Source organism: Akanthomyces muscarius (genome assembly GCF_028009165.1).
Source record: "Akanthomyces muscarius strain Ve6 chromosome Unknown contig_18, whole genome shotgun sequence".
NCBI lineage: Eukaryota > Fungi > Ascomycota > Sordariomycetes > Hypocreales > Cordycipitaceae > Akanthomyces > Akanthomyces muscarius.
Genome location: NW_026611618.1, coordinates 1077334 through 1095717, shown reverse-complemented (window position 1 = coordinate 1095717; position 18384 = coordinate 1077334). Strand labels below are relative to the sequence as shown.

At 53.6% G+C, this 18384-nt stretch overlaps 5 protein-coding genes across 5 annotated transcripts; 3 read left to right on the top strand and 2 right to left on the bottom strand.

Moving 5' to 3' along the window:
• Positions 1–4234: 4234 nt before the first annotated feature.
• Positions 4235–5446, top strand: LMH87_008816 (uncharacterized protein; the record flags this gene model as incomplete). The annotated part of the gene is made up of 4 exons (XM_056202049.1): positions 4235–4391; positions 4527–4608; positions 4681–5224; positions 5297–5446. 4 exons carry the CDS (start codon positions 4235–4237, stop codon positions 5444–5446), a joined length of 933 nt encoding a protein of 310 aa, XP_056056650.1.
• Positions 5447–6089: 643 nt separating this feature from the next.
• LMH87_008815 (uncharacterized protein) lies at positions 6090–9662 on the bottom strand (the record flags this gene model as incomplete). Its single annotated transcript, XM_056202048.1, has 1 exon — positions 6090–9662. One exon carries the CDS (start codon positions 9660–9662, stop codon positions 6090–6092), a length of 3573 nt encoding a protein of 1190 aa, XP_056056649.1.
• A 2229-nt stretch (positions 9663–11891) lies between these two features.
• LMH87_008814 (uncharacterized protein) lies at positions 11892–13990 on the top strand (the record flags this gene model as incomplete). Its single annotated transcript, XM_056202047.1, has 5 exons — positions 11892–11997; positions 12084–12343; positions 12394–12660; positions 12712–13842; positions 13895–13990. 5 exons carry the CDS (start codon positions 11892–11894, stop codon positions 13988–13990), a joined length of 1860 nt encoding a protein of 619 aa, XP_056056648.1.
• Positions 13991–14901: 911 nt separating this feature from the next.
• LMH87_008813 (uncharacterized protein) lies at positions 14902–16157 on the top strand (the record flags this gene model as incomplete). The annotated part of the gene is made up of 2 exons (XM_056202046.1): positions 14902–15077; positions 15170–16157. The coding sequence occupies 2 exons, from the start codon at positions 14902–14904 to the stop codon at positions 16155–16157; spliced, it is 1164 nt and encodes a 387-aa protein (XP_056056647.1).
• A 325-nt stretch (positions 16158–16482) lies between these two features.
• LMH87_008812 (uncharacterized protein) lies at positions 16483–17783 on the bottom strand (the record flags this gene model as incomplete). The annotated part of the gene is made up of 3 exons (XM_056202045.1): positions 16483–17281; positions 17349–17598; positions 17666–17783. 3 exons carry the CDS (start codon positions 17781–17783, stop codon positions 16483–16485), a joined length of 1167 nt encoding a protein of 388 aa, XP_056056646.1.
• Positions 17784–18384: the final 601 nt, after the last annotated feature.

The window sequence follows — 18384 nt, the reverse complement described above, 5'->3', positions numbered from 1 at the left end:
GAAGCCTGGCAGGTCGGCCAGTCGGACCAGGCCAGGACGGGCGGGAAGGAGGGAATATAGCGCGTAGAGTAAGGACTAAAGCGACGAGAGTGACGAAAGACGAGCGGGCCGAAGTGGATATGATGGGCTGGTCGGAAGGGAGGTGGATATTGGTGGATGAAAGGCAAAGTCGGCGACGCTAGGATGGGAAAGTGGTGATGCTTGCAATGGAGGTTTGGAGTCGCTTTTGTTGTTGCAGGTAGATTTGGGCGCGCCTGATGGTGTGGTGCTGTTGCGGTGCCTGTCGCCAAGGTGGGTGGTGAGTGTGGCAGCTGGTGGATGGCCGATGGCTGCAAACGTCGGTAGCGCAAGCCCCAGGGGGGCGGTTTCGGGGCTATTTGCACGAGCTCCAGCGCCGTGGCTTAGCAGGCAGATGCTAAAAACAGCGCTGCTGTGGCACCAAGAGCCTACCTAAAAATACATACGTCAGCGGCTCAGCAGACGCACTGGGCAGAGATGGAGATGTCGCACAGATGGAGATGGTCGGAGCAGCCTGCGAGCACCGCTCTGGCTCAGTCTCGGTTGCTTCTTTTTTTGGTTCAACCTGGTGTCGTATCGGCCGCTGCGTAGACAAAGAATCTAGCAGAAGCCACGGGCGCACCCAATTGATTAATAGGTAGGCAGGTATGAATCTTGTCCGAGTTCAACAGGAGCCGTCCCAGCCGGAGTGGCTGGTTGTCAAGGGAGGGGCTTGGGCCGTCGAGCCGCTGGGGGCAGCCCACTGCTGGTCGCGATCAGGACAAGGACCCAGGTTTAGGCCTCTGGCTTGTTCTTCGTTTGTCGACTACAACAAAGCCGCAGCCCACCTTCTCAACGCTCACAAAGCTTGTTGAAAGAGAGTCAAAAATTGCAAAAGGAAGCAAAAGAATCACATTAGCAAGACAATGAGATTACGACAGCCCGCTGCCAAGTTTATTGACCTGTATAGCATGGCCCCGTCTGACGGCCAGCCCGTACCCAAGCCCAGCTGCAGCAGCAACCAACGTCATCCCCCAGGCTCAGCCAGTCCACACAGCATGCAGCTCTCTTTCTGACAGGCATTGACGAGGAACCCAGGTCATCTGGTGCTTGCGCAAAGACCATTTACATGGCACGACATGGGTGCCCATGTGCTGGGGCCGAAGCCATCGTCGTCCTTTACCACCACTCGGCGCAGCAGTCTATTCGAATTGGTATACGAATTCTCTCGACTCGGTACATAGACCCCCATTGATTGACTGGAGGGGCATGCATCTACTGCGTTGCGTTGTACAGGGCATCAACACGGCGTCGCGCACACTTAGGCTCATAGCAGGCACGCTTTTCTATCCAGTGATGGGTCTGGGAGAAGGGCTCCGAGCCAGCCAGTCATCACGTCGACGGATGCGTACGATGCCGATGCGATAAAGCCTGGGCCAAAACGCTTCCGTCCGCCATGATAACATGATGAGGGCTCCATCTGCAGCCCAGAGCCTGCATGGTCTGCAGCCAATCATCTCAGCCACGCATACACCACAACGCCTGCTTCCCGGTCCACCCGAAGCCATCTCGTACGCAGGCCTCGCAGCCCATGCAAAATGGTGGCATTAGCGGCGCACGCTAGTAGAAAGCCCCCCCGTATCGCGACCTCAGACACTTGCTCTTTTGGGAACTGCTTCTTGGGGGACTTTTCGGAGAGTTTGTCCTAGGTTCTCACAGGCCCGTGCCTGGCTTCTAAACCCGACTAGCAATGGGCAGCATCAGGACGACACTTGCCGTCTGCGCCTCACAAAGAAAGTCAACAATAGCTAGTGAGCAAAGGAGGGCCTCTTGTGTCTTCTGGTGAAAAGTATAAATTGCACCAGGGGCTTTGCGTGGCCAGCACGGCTATTTAGGGCTCCAGCTCGACAAGGATGGGAGGGAGATGGCCAGTGGCCTCCTCTCCGCAATCGCTGTGGGGATGTGCGCAATGTTGAATCATGAATAGATTACACGCAACGGTCAGGCTTTGAAGCCAGACACTCTTAGCGAGAGAAATGAGCGCGATTAGTTGGCATACACTACAGATAACTGCGGATACAGAACAAGTGTCGCGTCCATCTGCCACCGAGATAAAGAAACGACTCTCTTGGCATTGGCCATGTTTGTGCACCGAGTTTCGCAAGCATTTCACAGTATGAAACCAGACAATGCGCGATGAGCAGCCATCCGTCCGGGGACTGCAGTCTGAGTACTGGGCACGAAAGCTCCAGCCTGAGATAATTAAGCTTTTTCTTTGTCGGCCCTATGTTGTCTTGGTGGCTGCTCGGCTGCCTCTCCTCCGCCACAACTGCCGCCAGCATCATCGGAGCTGGCAGAATCCGATTACGATGGACATGGCATTCGCGTTCTTTTTTTTTTCCTTGGCTGTGGATTTGGTGCGCTCGTTTTTCTCCGTGTCTCCAGTTATCAGCTTTCGCTTCTCTGGCAATCTGGTTTGCAGAAGAGCGCTAGAGAAGATTGCTGTACTGTTCCGCTTAAACTCGGCCGCCACTGTTGGCAACCGACTTGTTGACTGTCAAACAACCAGGCAATACTGCAAAATAGTTTCCATAGTCGCAACGGTCAACACATTGGGACTGCCATCGCGTGTCTCTCCTGTGTGGTGGTTTCGGGTTTGTTGCATTCTGTTGATCAGTGCTGGAATGCTGTGCCGCTTACAATCTCCCTCTCGGCCAGCCAGATACTCTCAGCCTGGCGCGTGGATCCTTTGACGGCTTGGACAACCCCGAGTCTGCTAGGTAACCACTAGACAACACTGTAGCTTCCATGGGAACTTCCATGGGAACAGCACAGTGCTCTTCGGTCATCAAGCATCGGCTGCGGAGTACCGGTCGTCGATGGCCTGTTTCTTCTGTTTATGGCAGCATTGCTCCTGTGTAGCACTCGGGGCGGATATAGATTGCGGGTTGACTGACACGATTCTGTGGCCGTTTGTATATGAGCCTTCTGCGGGACTATGCAGGGTACTTTGAATCTGCATCCGTTACCAAACGCCGTGTATGACTAACCACTCCTGGCCGTGTTCAGTGTAGGTGAATCATGGTCAAGTCACATTTATTTACCTCCGGGAGCTGCCGCAAGCATCCCACTCCATGACCGACACACCCCACCTCGCTCCTGTCGACTCTAACCAGACTAATAACATACCTCTTGCTGGCTTCAAAAACGTAGCTATGTGTCCCGCAGTGCAATATCTGTGAGCGGTATAGGGTAGGCTGAGCTAGGCACTATCTTGACAATCTACCTGGCTCTGCGGCTCAGTATTGGGGTAACCCGGTGCCGCACTGTCGCTAAGATCCCGAGTGCAAATTCAACAGCTATTTTAGGATCATGGCCGAATGTGATGCGGTGGTTTCTACCTCAGTCCACCATCATCAATCAAATCGGTACTGAGATGCCTCGGTCCGGTCACGTGTCACGATTCGCTTCTTCTCCAAGCTCTCGACTTGCTGCCTAACGATACCCATCCAGTATCTGCGGACGGTTGTCTACGTCCTTTCCATATATCAGTGGCCATGCTAGACGCTGAATGCTGAAAACCCAAGTGCCAGGGCCAGGTTTACAGTCTTGGGTACGGATACTGAGATTGTCTTTCCCAGAGCTCGTGCTCGCCCTGCCGGCTTCAGTCCACCGAGGTACCGAGCTGTTGGGCTTGGAAGTAACCTCTACTTAGAAAGACTACAGTCTCTGTCGATAAATAAAGTATCGTATACTAGAGACATTGATTTTCGATACCCCACAGCAAAGGAGCTCGGGTCAACCATCATTGGGCCAACCAGGGAAAAAAGGTCTACCGGTCGACGGTCGGCCCTGAGATGAGAGCTCCCCGTGCAATTAGCTGCCACTTTTTTTTTTGGGAACCGTTTCTGCGGACGACACTCTCAACAGGTTTCCCTAATCGCGCAGCCTTGCAAGAACCTGAACCCCGATTTCATCTCGCGGGCAACCCTTCAGGCATCCTTTTTTCTCCTTGCTGCTGTTCGGCAAGAAGACGTTCTCTTCACACTGTCGATCACCTTTGGGTCCGTGCAATTAACGTCGTGCCGCGGCCGCCACGTCCCCCCCTCTCTCCCATCCGACGCCGCCCGTTTAAACGTTGAGACGAAGACCCGACAACGATATCTTTCGCCACCCCAAGACCGACCGTTTTCCCTTCCATACACATAGAGGAGGAAAAGGACAAGCAAACGACACAATGGCGGACGAATCCCTCTTCGCGCGCCAGTACATTGACTACGTCTACGTACCCGGCTTTCTCCTCATCGTCGGCGTGGCCATTGTCAAGGCAGAGTGGCTCATCTACGCCATCCCCGTGGCCCTCCTCTTTGGCGCCTACAATTTCTACAACTTCCGTGAGTCGATACCGCGCAGGACCGTCTGCCCAGCCAACATGCGCTCGCCGGCCCAGCGTGATGCGGCATCCCCGATTGCGGCCCCAACAAACGCCCCCCTATACGAATTCACGACTGACTGACGCGCCGCACCAGAGATTAAAAAGGTCCTCAAGCCCGACGTGTTCCAAGAGTTTGAGCTCCAGGAAAAGACTGTTATTTCTCACAATGTCGCCATGTAAGTGGAATTGCGCCCGCGATCCCTCACCACATTCTGTCCCCATCACCTTGCTCACGCCCCCATCTGCAGCTACCGCTTCAAGCTCCCCTCGTCCAAGTCGGTCCTCGGCCTGCCCATCGGCCAGCACATCTCCATCGGCGCGCCTCTGCCCCAACCCGACGGCACCACCAAGGAGATTGTCCGCTCGTACACGCCCGTGTCGGGCGACCACCAGCCCGGCTTCTTCGACTTGCTCATCAAGTCATACCCGCAGGGCAACATCTCCAAGATGATGGCCTCGCTCATGGTCGGCCAGACCATCCGCGTCCGCGGCCCCAAGGGCGCCTTTGTCTACACCCCCAACATGGTCCGCCACTTTGGCATGATTGCCGGTGGCACCGGAATCACCCCCATGCTCCAGATCATCCGCGCCATCACCCGCGGCCGCGAGGCCGGCGACCGCACTGAGGTCGATCTCATCTTTGCCAACGTCAGCCCTGCGGACATCCTCCTCAAGGAGGACCTCGACGCCCTCGCCGCTGAGGACAAGGGCATCCGCATCCACTATGTCCTCGACAACCCCCCGGAGGGCTGGACCGGCGGTGTTGGCTACGTCACCGCCGACATGATCACTGTAAGCTCTCTCCTCTGCGGAAATCAAACCGCGACGCTTCTTGTCCGCGGCAAATTCTAACATTTGTTTCAGAAATTCTTCCCCAAGCCCGCCGACGACGTCAAGATCCTACTCTGCGGTCCTCCTCCTATGATTAGCGGTCTGAAGAAGGCCACCGAGAGCCTCGGCTTCAAGAAGGCCCGTCCCGTCAGCAAGCTCGAGGACCAGGTCTTTGCTTTCTAAGCAACGAGACGAGAAAAAAGGGATCATGTCATTTGCTTTACAAAATGCCATTATCTTTTTTACCGTTCTCTTGCCGACAAGAATAAAAGTCATGCATAATGTCTGCATTGTGAAATGAACCGAGAAAGTAAAAAAGAGTCGGGATAGGGGACAGGACCAAAAAAAAAACATGGGAAAAGATGGAAAGAGACGGCGAGATACACAAGCAGAGGAGACCAGCATATTCTATGTACTAATTTGAGTAGATGGTGTCCAAAGCATCAACTGATTGACGTCAACTTGCAACTTGGCTCTTTTTCGTGGATGGTGTCGACATATAGAGCTATTCTTTGAATATAAAATGCGAACCCTTTATACAAAATATGCATCTTAAATCATTCCATAAAGTTTGTCTTGTGCCAACTTGTCCTGCCTCTAAAACCAACTAAAATACCATTAAGAAAATAGAAACCTAGAAATACAACAACCAGGGAAGAAAGGATGGATCGTTTCGTCTAGCTTGGCCGATATATATCCTCCCTGCCTGTATTTTCCCCACGACCTTTGTTTGACTTTCGCCCTTTGCGCCATATATCATTGCAATTTTTAGTTTGCCACTCTACAGAGTTACTCGCTTCCTGCGCCTGTTCCGACGACGCCCTCCCTACTCATCATCTTCATCGTCGCTTTCGACGACCCGACCACGGCGTGCTCTCTTGGCTGGCTGACGGGCCGAGGGCTCGTCGTCATCGTCATCCTCGCGCGGCGCGTCATCGACGTCCATCTTGTCGTCGTTGTCGTCGTCGCCACCCGCGTTGGACTCATTCTCGCCGGCGTCCGAGGCCGCGGGACTGGATCGGCCCATGCGATCCGCCCGATCAAGAACATCATCGTCGTCGTCTCCGCCTGCGCCACCGTCCTCGTCTTCGTCACTGTCAACGACAATTTCGGCCGACTTGAACTTGGAGCTCTCGCGAGTCGTCAGACGGCGCTTCTTCTTGGCGTGGCTGCCTTCGTCAGAGTCGTCATCGTCCTTGGTCGCCTTCTTCTTGGAGCGTCTCGGCTTGCCTTCACCAGGCGTGCGGGGGGCAGGCTTGCGCTTGCGCTTCACCTTGTTGCCTTCCTCGTCCGTGGTCAGCTCAGCCTCCTTTCGCGCGCGCTCTGTCTCCAGCTCTCGCTCTCGCTCATCCGTCTCTAGCTTGACCTTGGCGGCCATCTCTTCGCGTTCCTTGCGAATCTTGTCCTGGCGCTCCTTTTCCTTGGCCAGAACTGCGGCACGGTCAGCCTCGCGACGCTTGAGCTCAGCTTCTCGCTGACTCTGCGCAGCAGCAATCTTCTCCTTGTTGACCTCCTCCCATTCTTTCTGCTTTCCGATGGCTCGCTCGAGCTGCTTGCGCAGAGTGTTTCGGGCCATGTTGGCGCGCTGTTCGACGTCATGCTTGGGGTATGGTGTCTGTGGATGGGCTGCGATAGCGTCTAGTGACTCTATAGCAGCTTCGAGACCTTCGGCTGCTTTCTCCAGCTGCTCTGCCGTGCGCCTGTTCTCCTGTAGACCCTGGATAGTAGTCACCAGCTGGATCTGGACAAAGGCAACGTTGAACTTGTAGTGGACCTGCTCAGGGGCAACCTCTAATGCCTTTTCAGCACATTCAAGCGCTTTGCTGTATGCATCAATGTCACGCTCTGCGCGACCCCTGTTCAGCCATGTGCGGCCCAGGCAAGCCAAGATGACCGGGTCATTTTGCTTGCCCTCTTTTGACAGGGCAATCTCATAGCTCTCGATGGCTTTGGAGAATTGCTTAAGCTCGGCGTAAATGTGGCCAAGGTTGACATAGAGGTTGGGCTCCTTGATGGTCTCGCGCACCTTGTTGAAGATGCCAAGTGCATTCTTGTAGTCCTTCTTATCCTCTACTAGAGCAATGGCGACTCCCTGTGCGGCGTACGCGTTCTTGGGGTCCAATGACAGTGCCTTTTCAAAGAATTCGACTGCCTTCCCATAAGCCGCACTGCGCTTCTGCTTGTCTGCATCCGTCTCACGTCTCATCTCGCGGGCTTGCATCATGTGGAGATTGCCCATACCAACAAGAGCATATCGGTCGTGCTTGTCGTAGTTTTGTAGAGTATGCTTATAGTGACGGAATTCCGGATCCTCTGCAACATTGCCAGGCCGCTTTCTCGAGACCTTGCCTAGGTACCACCCGTACAGGGCGCGCACTTCGACATCGCTCGTGTTGTCCTGGTATAGTTTGGCAACGGCATCAGGACCCTCCTTATTCGGGCTTTGCCGTAGCTTGATATATGCTAGGCGAGCACGAGCGTCGGTGTAGTCGTCGTGGCGGTTCAGAAGACCCTCATACACCTCGACCGCCTTGTCTGAGAGACCTTGGGCCTCGTAACTGCGGCCCAGGTTGAAGCTGATTGTCGACACCAAGGCATCGGTATCAACAGTGCTGTCTTTTTCACTCATTTTCATGCATGCGCCGAGGGCCGCTTCGAACATTTCGCTTGCCACCACATGCTTCTCGGCCTGGAACTGGAAGCAGCCAATGTTGTTCAGCAATTGGGGAGGAAGGAATTTGCGAATAGCAGCCTGGACCTCAGCCTCCTCTGTAACATCCTCGGGATATTCGGACGACGGGATCTGTTCCAGCTCCAACTGCTCAACCTGCTGCAAGCACTGGAGCGCCTTTTCAGGGTTTTCGGTTTCGTAAAGCCTGGCAAGGTTGAGCAGGACAGAAGCGTCGGGTGAAGCATTTCTCTTAGGATCCTTCCAAGCATTTCTGACGGCTTCCAAGAGATTGATAGCCTTCTTCATCTCTGCCGACTTGTCCTCCTTAACATCGCTCGTCTGATTGTTGAAAATTTCCTCGGCATATAAAGTGCCAAGAAGAATCATCGCTTCGTGGCTCTTCGACTGCTGAATCATCTTTTCAAGACGTAGCTTGGCTTCACCGAGGTCATTTTTCACCACCGACAGTTGCGCGGCACCAAATTTGGCAGGGAAGTAGCCGGTATCTGTTCCTCCACGCGCGTCATCGGCTCGACGGTAGAAGTCGTTGGCATTTTCTGTGTCGCCGTTGTAGTGAGCCTTTCTGGCCAGAACGTACCAGCCATCACTAGCAATGGCATTGACGTCGGTATATTGAATGGCCTTATGGGCCAGCTTGTCGGCGTTGTCCCATGATTTTCGGGAGAGAAAGTAGCTGGAGAATGTTGAGCACGTCAAAGGGAGACCCTTGTCGACTTTGAACGATTTTTGGGTATGTTCCGTCATAGCCTTTTTGTAGAGCTTCACAAACTCCTCGCTGTTGACAGGGACGTGACCACTGGCATCAAGGTAGTACAATCCAAGCAGAATGTTGGGGACCTTGGAGTCAGCGGTGATCTCAAGACTTCTCTCCCAGGCAGTTTTGGCGTCCTTTTTGAATCCCAGCATCCAGAAACAGCAGCCAATACCTATGCGGGGATCAGGGTCGACCAGATCTGGCTTCTTCTGCAGTACATCTTGATAAATAGCCAAAGAATCAGGGTACTTTTGTAAAGAGAAGAATGCGCGCGCCTTGCCCATCAAAGCAAGCATATTCTTGCCTTGAGAAACTCTGAGCGCGTCGTCGAATGACTTGACGGCAGTCTTCAGCAGCTCTTGCTTTTCAGAGCCAATGCCACCGGCCGTTTTGGACGGGGCCTGTAGCGAGGCCCTAAGAAGAAGCAAGACACCGCGGGCAAGAAAAATGGGCGGGAAAGACGGGTTGAGACGAGCAGCGTCGTTGAGCGATGATGTCGCAAGCTGAAGGTAGTATTCTTTTGTCTTGGCTTCGGATACCCGTATTCCATCGGGAGCAACACGCGGAGCTTCGCGGCTCTTCCAAAGATACATCCAGCAAAGGCAGCAGATCATGCTGACCTTGTCGCGTGGGTTGCTGGCATTGCTCTGGATAGCGCCGCCGCCACGAAGGAGCATCTCAATGGCATGGTCGATTTTATGTTGCTTGGCATACGCGAGCGCGACCGTCATCCAGTAGGTCTTTGCAGCATGCTCGTTCTCGAAGAGTGTACATAGCTCGGTCGGGTCGTCAACGAGGTCTTCGAGATCGATTTCGACTGCTTCGTCTTCTTGGTCGCCCTGTACGGGAATGTCGATTGCCGAGGGGATGTCGGAGAATCTGATACTGACTGGGCCAGCAGCAGAATCACCGTTCGTGACCCCGTTGGCCGTTCCGTTGGCAGTCGCCGCCATGATGATGTGTAGGCTGATGGAGAAGGCCGGGAAAGGTTCCGCCGGTTGCCTGGCTTATGTATGCCGTCGGGGGTTGTACAGCTTCGCGCCAACCACCGATACGCAGACAGGGCTCTGATTCCGGTATCACAAGCTTCCAGGTCTCTCGCGTAGCATTACACAACGGCGTGATCGAAATTGACGTTGTACTGTGGCGGTGGGAGGAGATTGACAACGCTGGTAGATACCGCGAATGTCGCTAAGGAAGCGAAGATGGAATTTCGCGACAGCGTCTTTGGGCGAAGGAGGTGGTCCGTGCACGGCGCCTGTTGTGCCGCAGTAACTCATTTGCACTTCCACGGTGGCTTTTTTTAAGGTGAACAATCGGGGAAGAGGGCGACAATTCTCAGAAAAATACGAGGGCACATGATTGATTTGCAATAATATTGAATTGTTGTTTTTCTCTGCATATGTGACCAAAACTTGGTTGATTATCGGCGGATCACTGGATATAGAGCATGGATTAGCTCTTGCTGTGGATGCCACTTACCAGATCACTGTCATCTGCTCTATCTCAAGCTGCCTTCTTCTTCTGCTGTTCTTTCATTCTTTCCTCTGTATTTTTCTATTAATTTTTTTCTTTTTTCAAATATTGGATCTCGGACGAGTACACGAGACTGGCTAGTGCTGGAAGGACGACAGACTCTGGCTTGCCTACACATCCGCACAGCCGACTTGTTGAACATTAACGACGTGATCTACGACCAAGAAAAGTACAAAAACACTACAAATGAACGAATACGATTCCAATTTCTCTGATGAAATACGTAACAAGAGCATAATCAGCACAGCAGGAGCCACAGTCCACAGCGACGACTTTCAGGTGTATCAACCGACTTTACAGCGGCACCCCGACGACGCCTTGACCCAAGCAAGTCGTGTCCAACAAACGGACAAAAGCTTTTTAGGTGACAAGGAGACAGACGGAGCGCCGACAAAGGTCACGCTCGACAACGACAGCCGAGTTCCTTCAGTCTCCTCCCGAGCTTCTATTCCCTCAACATCGAGCTGCAAGAGTAGCACTGCTGGCCTAGATGACCAGGTAAAGCCACAGCAAAGCATAGACAGCACCGATAGCTGTGATGAGGACGATACAAAGGTCCAGCAGCAAGCAAGACGGAAAGCTCTATGGAAGCGGCGTCAGCGAGAAGCGGAGCGGATAGCGTGGGAACGCAGGTACGCAGCTCGACCACGCTGACATTGAACTCGTCTTAACTCCATCCTTTGGTAGGTCAATGAGTAGCAGAGGCAGTGATTCCAGTTGCCCAAGTCCGCCACAGGCCATCCACCAAGGCGGTGGTCGTTATGGCAGAAGCATTTTGCGCGGAGTGATGAATGGGGCCGAAAGACTTGACTAGAGAGCTTTTAGAGTTGCATTGAGCATTGTTAGCTTTCAGCTCTAGGTGCGGACACGCAATTCTGCAGCTTCTTGGGTCTGAGAGTCTGAGCCGCTGATATCGCTATTGTGTGGCGTTGTCGTCGGTAGTGTGTGCAGAAGCGCTGGTGATTTGGCACTGGAGCATGACGATATTGTAGCTGCGCAAACATATCAAATGTCTGTTTACAAGTATGTATTTTCGCATGTACCTTGGGCTCTCGACATGTAGAACATGCGTCTTTGACATACGGATACTGGTGCCTTATATGTGGTTGAATCCGGCCGTGTTTGCTCCAGTTGTGCTCAGCAGGCTTTGGTGGCTGCTACAGCGCTCGTGAAGCAGACACGCGGCAAGGCACGAGCCAAAGCAGAGCGGGAGGGGTGACGCAACTGGCCCGTGCACCGCCTGATCGTCATGGGGCAGCGACCTGCTGCGCCGCCGCTCTGCACCTTATTCTGGCGCACTCTGAATCCGGAGCTGCCTACCTAGGTTACCTACCCACGCAGCTTCGCCCTGTTCCTCCATCAAACCTCACACTTCTCACCCGTACCCGGGCATCGTAACGGACCGTGTTATATCCCTTGACTTGAATGCATCGGAGAATGGCGACGCATCCTGTTCAATCTTCTTGACTTGACCTCCTTCGCGAACCCTTCTACCCGCATCACGCTTCCAGCTTCTTCCCCGCCATTTCTCAGCCGAGCTTTTCTAGCCATTGCTGCCGCCACTACCATTCGCTTTCGGACTTGGGTCAACGATAATTGCCAACACTTAATTCGATAAATCATATAGCGCATTGCTCCGAGGCACAATGTGGAACGACGAAGAAGACAATAACCCCTACGGGACCAGCTTCGACCGCCGAGACTCGCAAACGTCATCCTCGGTGAACCCTACTTCTCCGACCACCCGCGACAGTAAGTTTGTAACGAATGGCCTGCTCGGGATAGGAGCATCGCGATTTAATTCCACCGCCAGTATGCTGACCAGGCTCACCTCACAGTCAACTCCTACGAATCTGCCGCAACACCATCGGGCAGCGACGATGAGGCGCCTGCGTTTGGCCAGAGCGCTACCAGCGGTGGCCTTGATACTGCAGACACCACTCAGGATGATGCGCCTCCCAAGCGCAAGCCAGGCGGGTATGCTAGCCGCATTGAGCAGGTCCTCTATGAGAATCCAGACCTGCAAATCATCATAACAGACGCCGGCAAGAGCCTGGAGAGTGGTGGCCGACACATTGTGTATACCATCCGTACCGGGGTATGTATAGCAGGTTTCAACGTTGAAACGCTAATCTGACGTTGTTAAAGGACCTCGAAGTCCGTCGAAGATACTCGGAATTCGCCTCGCTCAGAGACGCGCTCACCCGCTTGCATCCGACCCTCGTAATTCCACCGATCCCCGAGAAGCACACCATGGCGGACTATGCGGCCCATCCTACGAGCGCAAAGCAAGACCAGCAGATTATTGATCTTCGAAAGCGCATGCTTGCAGTCTTCCTGAATCGTTGCCGCTGCATGGAAGCAGTCCGCCACGACGGTGTTTGGCAGAGGTTTCTCGATCCGAATGCAAGCTGGGTAAGTCTCTTGTTACGCAAGTGCGGCATGTGGTGCTAATTTGAGCAATAGAGCGAGGTTTTAAACTCTCATCCGGTTTCATCGATCCCCAAGAATGTTCTGAAAGCCCCTCCCCTGGATACAGCCAATCCTACGGCCGGACATCTCTATCTGCCGGTCCCCGCATCTTCCGCAAAGATTCGAACCGCGTCAGGCGGAAACGCAGCTTTGAGCTCCTCTGTCATTCAAGGAGGTGCCAACACTATTGGCCGATTCCCCAGCGACACTACAAATCTCAGCGAGCAGGAGCTTGATCCATACTTTACTACATACGAAGCGTCCATCAAAGAACTCGAACAGTTGCTGGCAGGGCCAATGGAAAAGGTCAACCGTCGAACTCTCAGCCACTTATCGTCTTTAGCCACGGATCTTTGCGAACTGGGCTCCAGATACAACGCTTTTGCTCTTTCTGAGCAAGCCCCTTCCCTTGGACCTGCGATTGAGAAAATTGGGCAGGCTGCTGATTCATCCTACATTGCTACGGAAGAACTGGCCAGCTCACTCGGGGCCAGCTTCGCCGAGCCTATGAGAGAAAACGCTCAGTTCGCTGGTGTCGTTAGAAGTGTTGTGAGGTATCGGGTGCTCAAGCGCGTGCAGCAGGATCTGACGGAGGAGGAGCTTGAGAAGAAGAGATCACTGCTCGACCAGCTGGAGCGCAGTGAGTCCGAAGCCCGCCGCATCGAGCATTATCTTTCGAGTAGCCAGCAATTATCATCGCCTCCGAGACGGTCCACTAGCCTCCGAGAACCCCCAACATACCAGAGACGCGAGGGTAACCAGGAGGACACCGAGTCCATCGACTCTGATTTCCCACCAACACACGGCGATTTCCCACCGAGTACCCCGGAGGCTAGTCAAGGCGTTCCAGAGAGAAGCCCCAGTGCCTCGCACAAGAAGATGCCCAGCAGCAACTCTATTACCAACAGAATCTTCGGTCCGCTTCGCCATGCTGTGCAAGGCGTGGTTGACGTCGATCCTGAGCGCACGCGTCGTGACACGATTGGAAAGACTAGAGAGTCTATTGGCCAGCTTGAGCAAGCTCAGGTAGTCTCGGAAAAGGATGTCAAAGAAGCCAGCGCCAGTGTCTTCAAGGATCTGCGGAGATTTCAAAACGACAAGGAGGAAGACTTGCGCCGCTACATGGTAAGAACAAGAATATCTGAAGCCTTCCAGGACATGCGCTAACAATCAACAGCTCGCCTATGCCAAGAGTCAGGTTGAGTGGGCCAAGAAGAGCAAGCAACAGTGGGAGGAAGCTCGGGTCGAGGTCGACAAGATTGATGAAAGTTGATCGAAACTTTTGCAAAGCCCCAACGTGGGAGCGAGCACTTTGTCATTTGGAGTTGGTATATTAATTTACGCCGGCAGTAGATAATTCGTACGGGGACTATACTTTACAAAAATGGAGCCACTTGCGGCTTCCAGCTGTATAGTTGGTAGAATATTGACAGCATTGGTAAACACATGATTCATCTCGGTCAAGTGCAAGCCGGCATACCTGAACCTTTGCCTTCGTATGCCTTTACCTGTGGCTGATACCAGTGATGCAGACGGCTTATAGTGGTGCAGATAATCACACTTTTGGATGCGGCAGGACCCTGAAATTTTGGTTTGTGTTAAGGGGAAGAACGGGTGCCAGCAGCAACAGCAGGGCAATATTTACTGAGCGTAGATGCGCTTGCGACCAAGAGCTATGAGGTTGCAGGCCTAGGAAGCTCGTACCGCGACAGCTGAAATCGTAAGGATTCGACTAAATAGCGGATGCAAAAGAAAAAACAAACCCAAGAAGATTAAGGTGATAATAAAAACAGAGCAAATAATATCAACCTAGGAAAAAGAGAACGTATGCGTCGTAGATCAGATAATGTCACGCAGCCAGGACTGCCTGCGACCGTACTAGGGCCCCTATCCCACAAAAGCTGTTTTTTACTATGCATTTATCCGTAATTTGCGGGAGCCACCCCCTTAGGGTGTCTCCAGGCGTCTCAGCGCCCACATAGCTAGCTTCGATCAATCAACTGCTTCCCTCTATGACTAATAACTGCCCTGCGTGACAGATAAACTTACAGAGGCCCAGCAGCGGGGGCTATCGATAGCGTGGGCGCATCTGCATTCGCATCATCTACCTTTTTTGCCCCAGGCCACCAAGCCCAACGTCCCCTCTTTCTGCGCCTCCCATCAATCACACAACAACGTTCAACCATGGAGGACGGGCCAATCGCCTCCATCGCCGAGCCCGGCATTAAGGCGGATGGGCAGCTCCTATATACCATGCGCAAAGAGGTTGCGCACCTGTTGGGTCGCGCCCAAACCGGCTTCCCTGGCGCGCAGCCTGTGAGCTTCGGAAGGAAGCATATCAAGGCGCTCAAAGATCAAGAGTATGTTGTGCTGTACATTGATAACTCTTGTACTCCTCATTGGTTTTTTTCTTCTATTTTTCCATTTACTTGTACTAACAGACGACACGCAGCTACTATGTATGCGAGAAATCTGACGGTATTCGGTACCTTCTCTATTCGACGAGAGATGAGAGCGGCGCCGAAGCACACTACCTGATCGACCGCAAAAACGACTACTGGTTCATTACAAACCGTAATCTACACTTTCCCCTCGACAGCGACCAGACTGCCTTTCACATTGACACGGTCCTCGACGGCGAGCTCGTGTGGGACAGCAAGCCCAACGGCGGCAAGGAGCCACGCTTCCTTATCTTTGACTGCCTCGTCATGGATGGACAGGTGCTCATGGATCGCACATTGGACAAGAGGCTGGCATACATCAAGGAACGATTTCACACACCTTACAAGCGCTTATTCAAGGAATTTCCCGAGGAGCTCAAGTTCCAGCCATTCTACGTCGAGATGAAACCGTTCCAGCTTGCGTATGGCATCGAGATGATGTTCAAGCAGATCCTGCCGAGTCTCAGGCACGGCAACGACGGGCTCATCTTCACCTGCCGCCACACGCCATACCGCCACGGCACGGATCCCAACATTCTCAAGTGGAAGCCGCCGGAAGAGAATACTATCGATTTTCTCCTCAAGCTGCATTTCCCGACAGTGCAGCCGAACCAGGCGGAGCGCGCACAGGGAAGAATGGAGCCGTTTGTCGACTACACCAGCGTGCCGCACGCGGAGCTCATGGTGTTCACAGGCAACAACGGCCCGGAGAGGTACGAGTCCTTCCACCAGTTGTACATCACGAAAGACGAGTGGGAAAAGCTCAAAGCCCTCGGCGATCCGCTGGACGACCGTATTGTCGAGTGCAACAAAGATGACCAGGAGCGCTGGCGTTTATTGCGCTTCCGCGATGACAAGCTGGAGGCGAATCACAAGTCCACTGTTAGCAGCGTCCTCGAAAGCATCGAGGATCGTGTGACGCAGCAAGATCTCTATAAAGCCGCTGGGCCAATTCGTGACAGCTGGAAAGCACGTCAAGGGAGAGGGGATCGAAAGTAGGCCTGCAGTTATACGTCAAGACGAACTATCCAGGCCACTTGTGATTTTGCAGGCTTGTGCTTATTCATATTTGTATCATTATGTCGTACTGTCTTATTGGCGTTTAAGCGGGGGCGTCTACGGATGGACATGGAGCCTAGCGAGGGCCACTATTTTAAATGCAAACGGAATCAAAGAAACATATTCCTAAACATCACATTTTTGGTCCTTCGTGCTCGAAGCACAACTATTCTAGGTTATCGAAATTACTACTTGCAAGCAGCCCATTTCCTTCCTATCCGCAAAAAGCCAAAGCAACATGGAACTTGATGCGCCAAGATCCCTTTTAGAAAAGGTACACAGCGGCCACAGCGGCAATGAAGAGGTAGGCCACAGAGCGACCACCACCCTCCGTGCCCGCAGAGACAACAGGAGGAACGTAAGTTGGGCTGGCGGTGGCATTGATGGGCAGACCAGTCCCGTATGAGGTAGGGTAGTCGTCACCATACGGCTGCGGAAGCTCGACAGTAGTGGTGCTCGTCACTGGCGCTCCACCGATGACGGTGACCGTCTCGGTGTGCGTGGTTGTGACGGGCTCGCTGGATGAGGTGGTGGTGTCCAGGACAGACGAGTCGACGTCGACGCTGCTGCTGCGGCTGCGGGTGACGGTGGTGCTGACGGTGACGATGACGGTGTTGATGCTGGTGAAGGTCAAGGTCGTCATGGGTTCGCCGACCGTGTTGGTGATGACGCTGGTAACGGTGGCGGGCTCGCCCGAGACGGTGGCGTCTGGAGCACCGCTGGTGAAGCGCGTGTCCGTTTGTACGTCGGTGACGGTGGCGGGAGTACCGGTGACGGTAGCATCGGGAGCGTCGCTGGTGTAGGAGACGTCCGTCTGCACATCCGTGACGGTGGCGGGAGTACCGGTGACGGTGGAATCGTCGGGCAGGGTACCATAGGCAGGCGGCTGCGACTGCTTGGGGAGGGCGGTCACAGTGACAACGACAGTCTCTTCGAGAGAGGTGCAGGTGTGCGTCTCACTGGGGATGATCACAACGTCAGTGCTCAGGGTCGTGGTGGACGTCTGCGTGGTGTTGAGCTCCAAGCCAGGGACGGTGTAGCCGGTGCTAAGAGAAGTCGGAGTCCTGCAGAGAACATTTGAATCAGCATGAACTAGAAGGGGTGATGATATCGCCAGGTGATGGGACTTACATGATGGGAACGCTGACGCCAGTGGAAGCGGTGGTCCCGTTTGTGGCATCGTCGCCCGTGGCCCGGGCAGCGTCATCACCAGAGGCAACAGAGCCGCTCATCTCGACGCCGACTGGGACAGAGTAGTCGTACGGCTGGAGGCCAGGGATCGACTCGTCCGAGTTCTCGCGGCGGAGAATGGCAGGGAGCTGCTCGCCGCGGAACTGGACCCGTGCGGCGGAGGCAGGATCCTGGGAATGAAGGGCATAGCCTAGGAGATTTTGTCAGCCGGAATTTCTTTCTTCGATTTCACCAGAGAAGGGCTATTGGAGACTTACCGCATCGAGAGGCAACGGCAACGCCTGCAATGCCGGTTAGGGCCAGGATGCCAACAGCGGCGGCCACTTTGAGGGCGGTGGCCTTGCCGGTGCGAGGCTTGGGGCAAGGTTGGTACATGGTGTCAAGAGGAGACTTGTAGTCGTACATGACGGAGTCCATCCAAGGAACAGACACTGTTTGAGAGCAGAGTTAGGAAAGGAGGGGAATGAAGGTATTCGCCTAGAGATGCTCACTTGCGAGTGTTTGCTGATTGTTGAAATGGGAACAGAATGGTTCAAAAGATGGGCCTCGAGTAGAGTCAGCAGATGAAATATAATCTATAGTCGATGATATCTTACCTTGCGTTTGTTTATTCGGTATTGAAAAAAGGAAGATGCGAATAGATGTTGGGAGCAATCCAAAAACTGCTGGGTAACGAGTGTCAAACGAAAACGAGCGTGAATGATGGTGAAGGTGAGAACAAGAGAAACGCGCACAAATTTGCGGGTGATTTTATATTTTCTGAGGGAACACGAAAATCAGCCTGGGGGCAATCTCTTTTAGTTGAGTGATGGAGAGCAGAAGAGGTAAACAAATGCAAACGGAGTGTTTTCTTTGTTGGCGGCCGGCAGAGCTGCAGTAGTGCGAATTTTTGACACTCACTTTTCAGTGATTTGGCAGCAGAGGTACGATTCCACGGGGCTGATTGGATGTGTTTTTTTCCTGACTTACTGGCCGT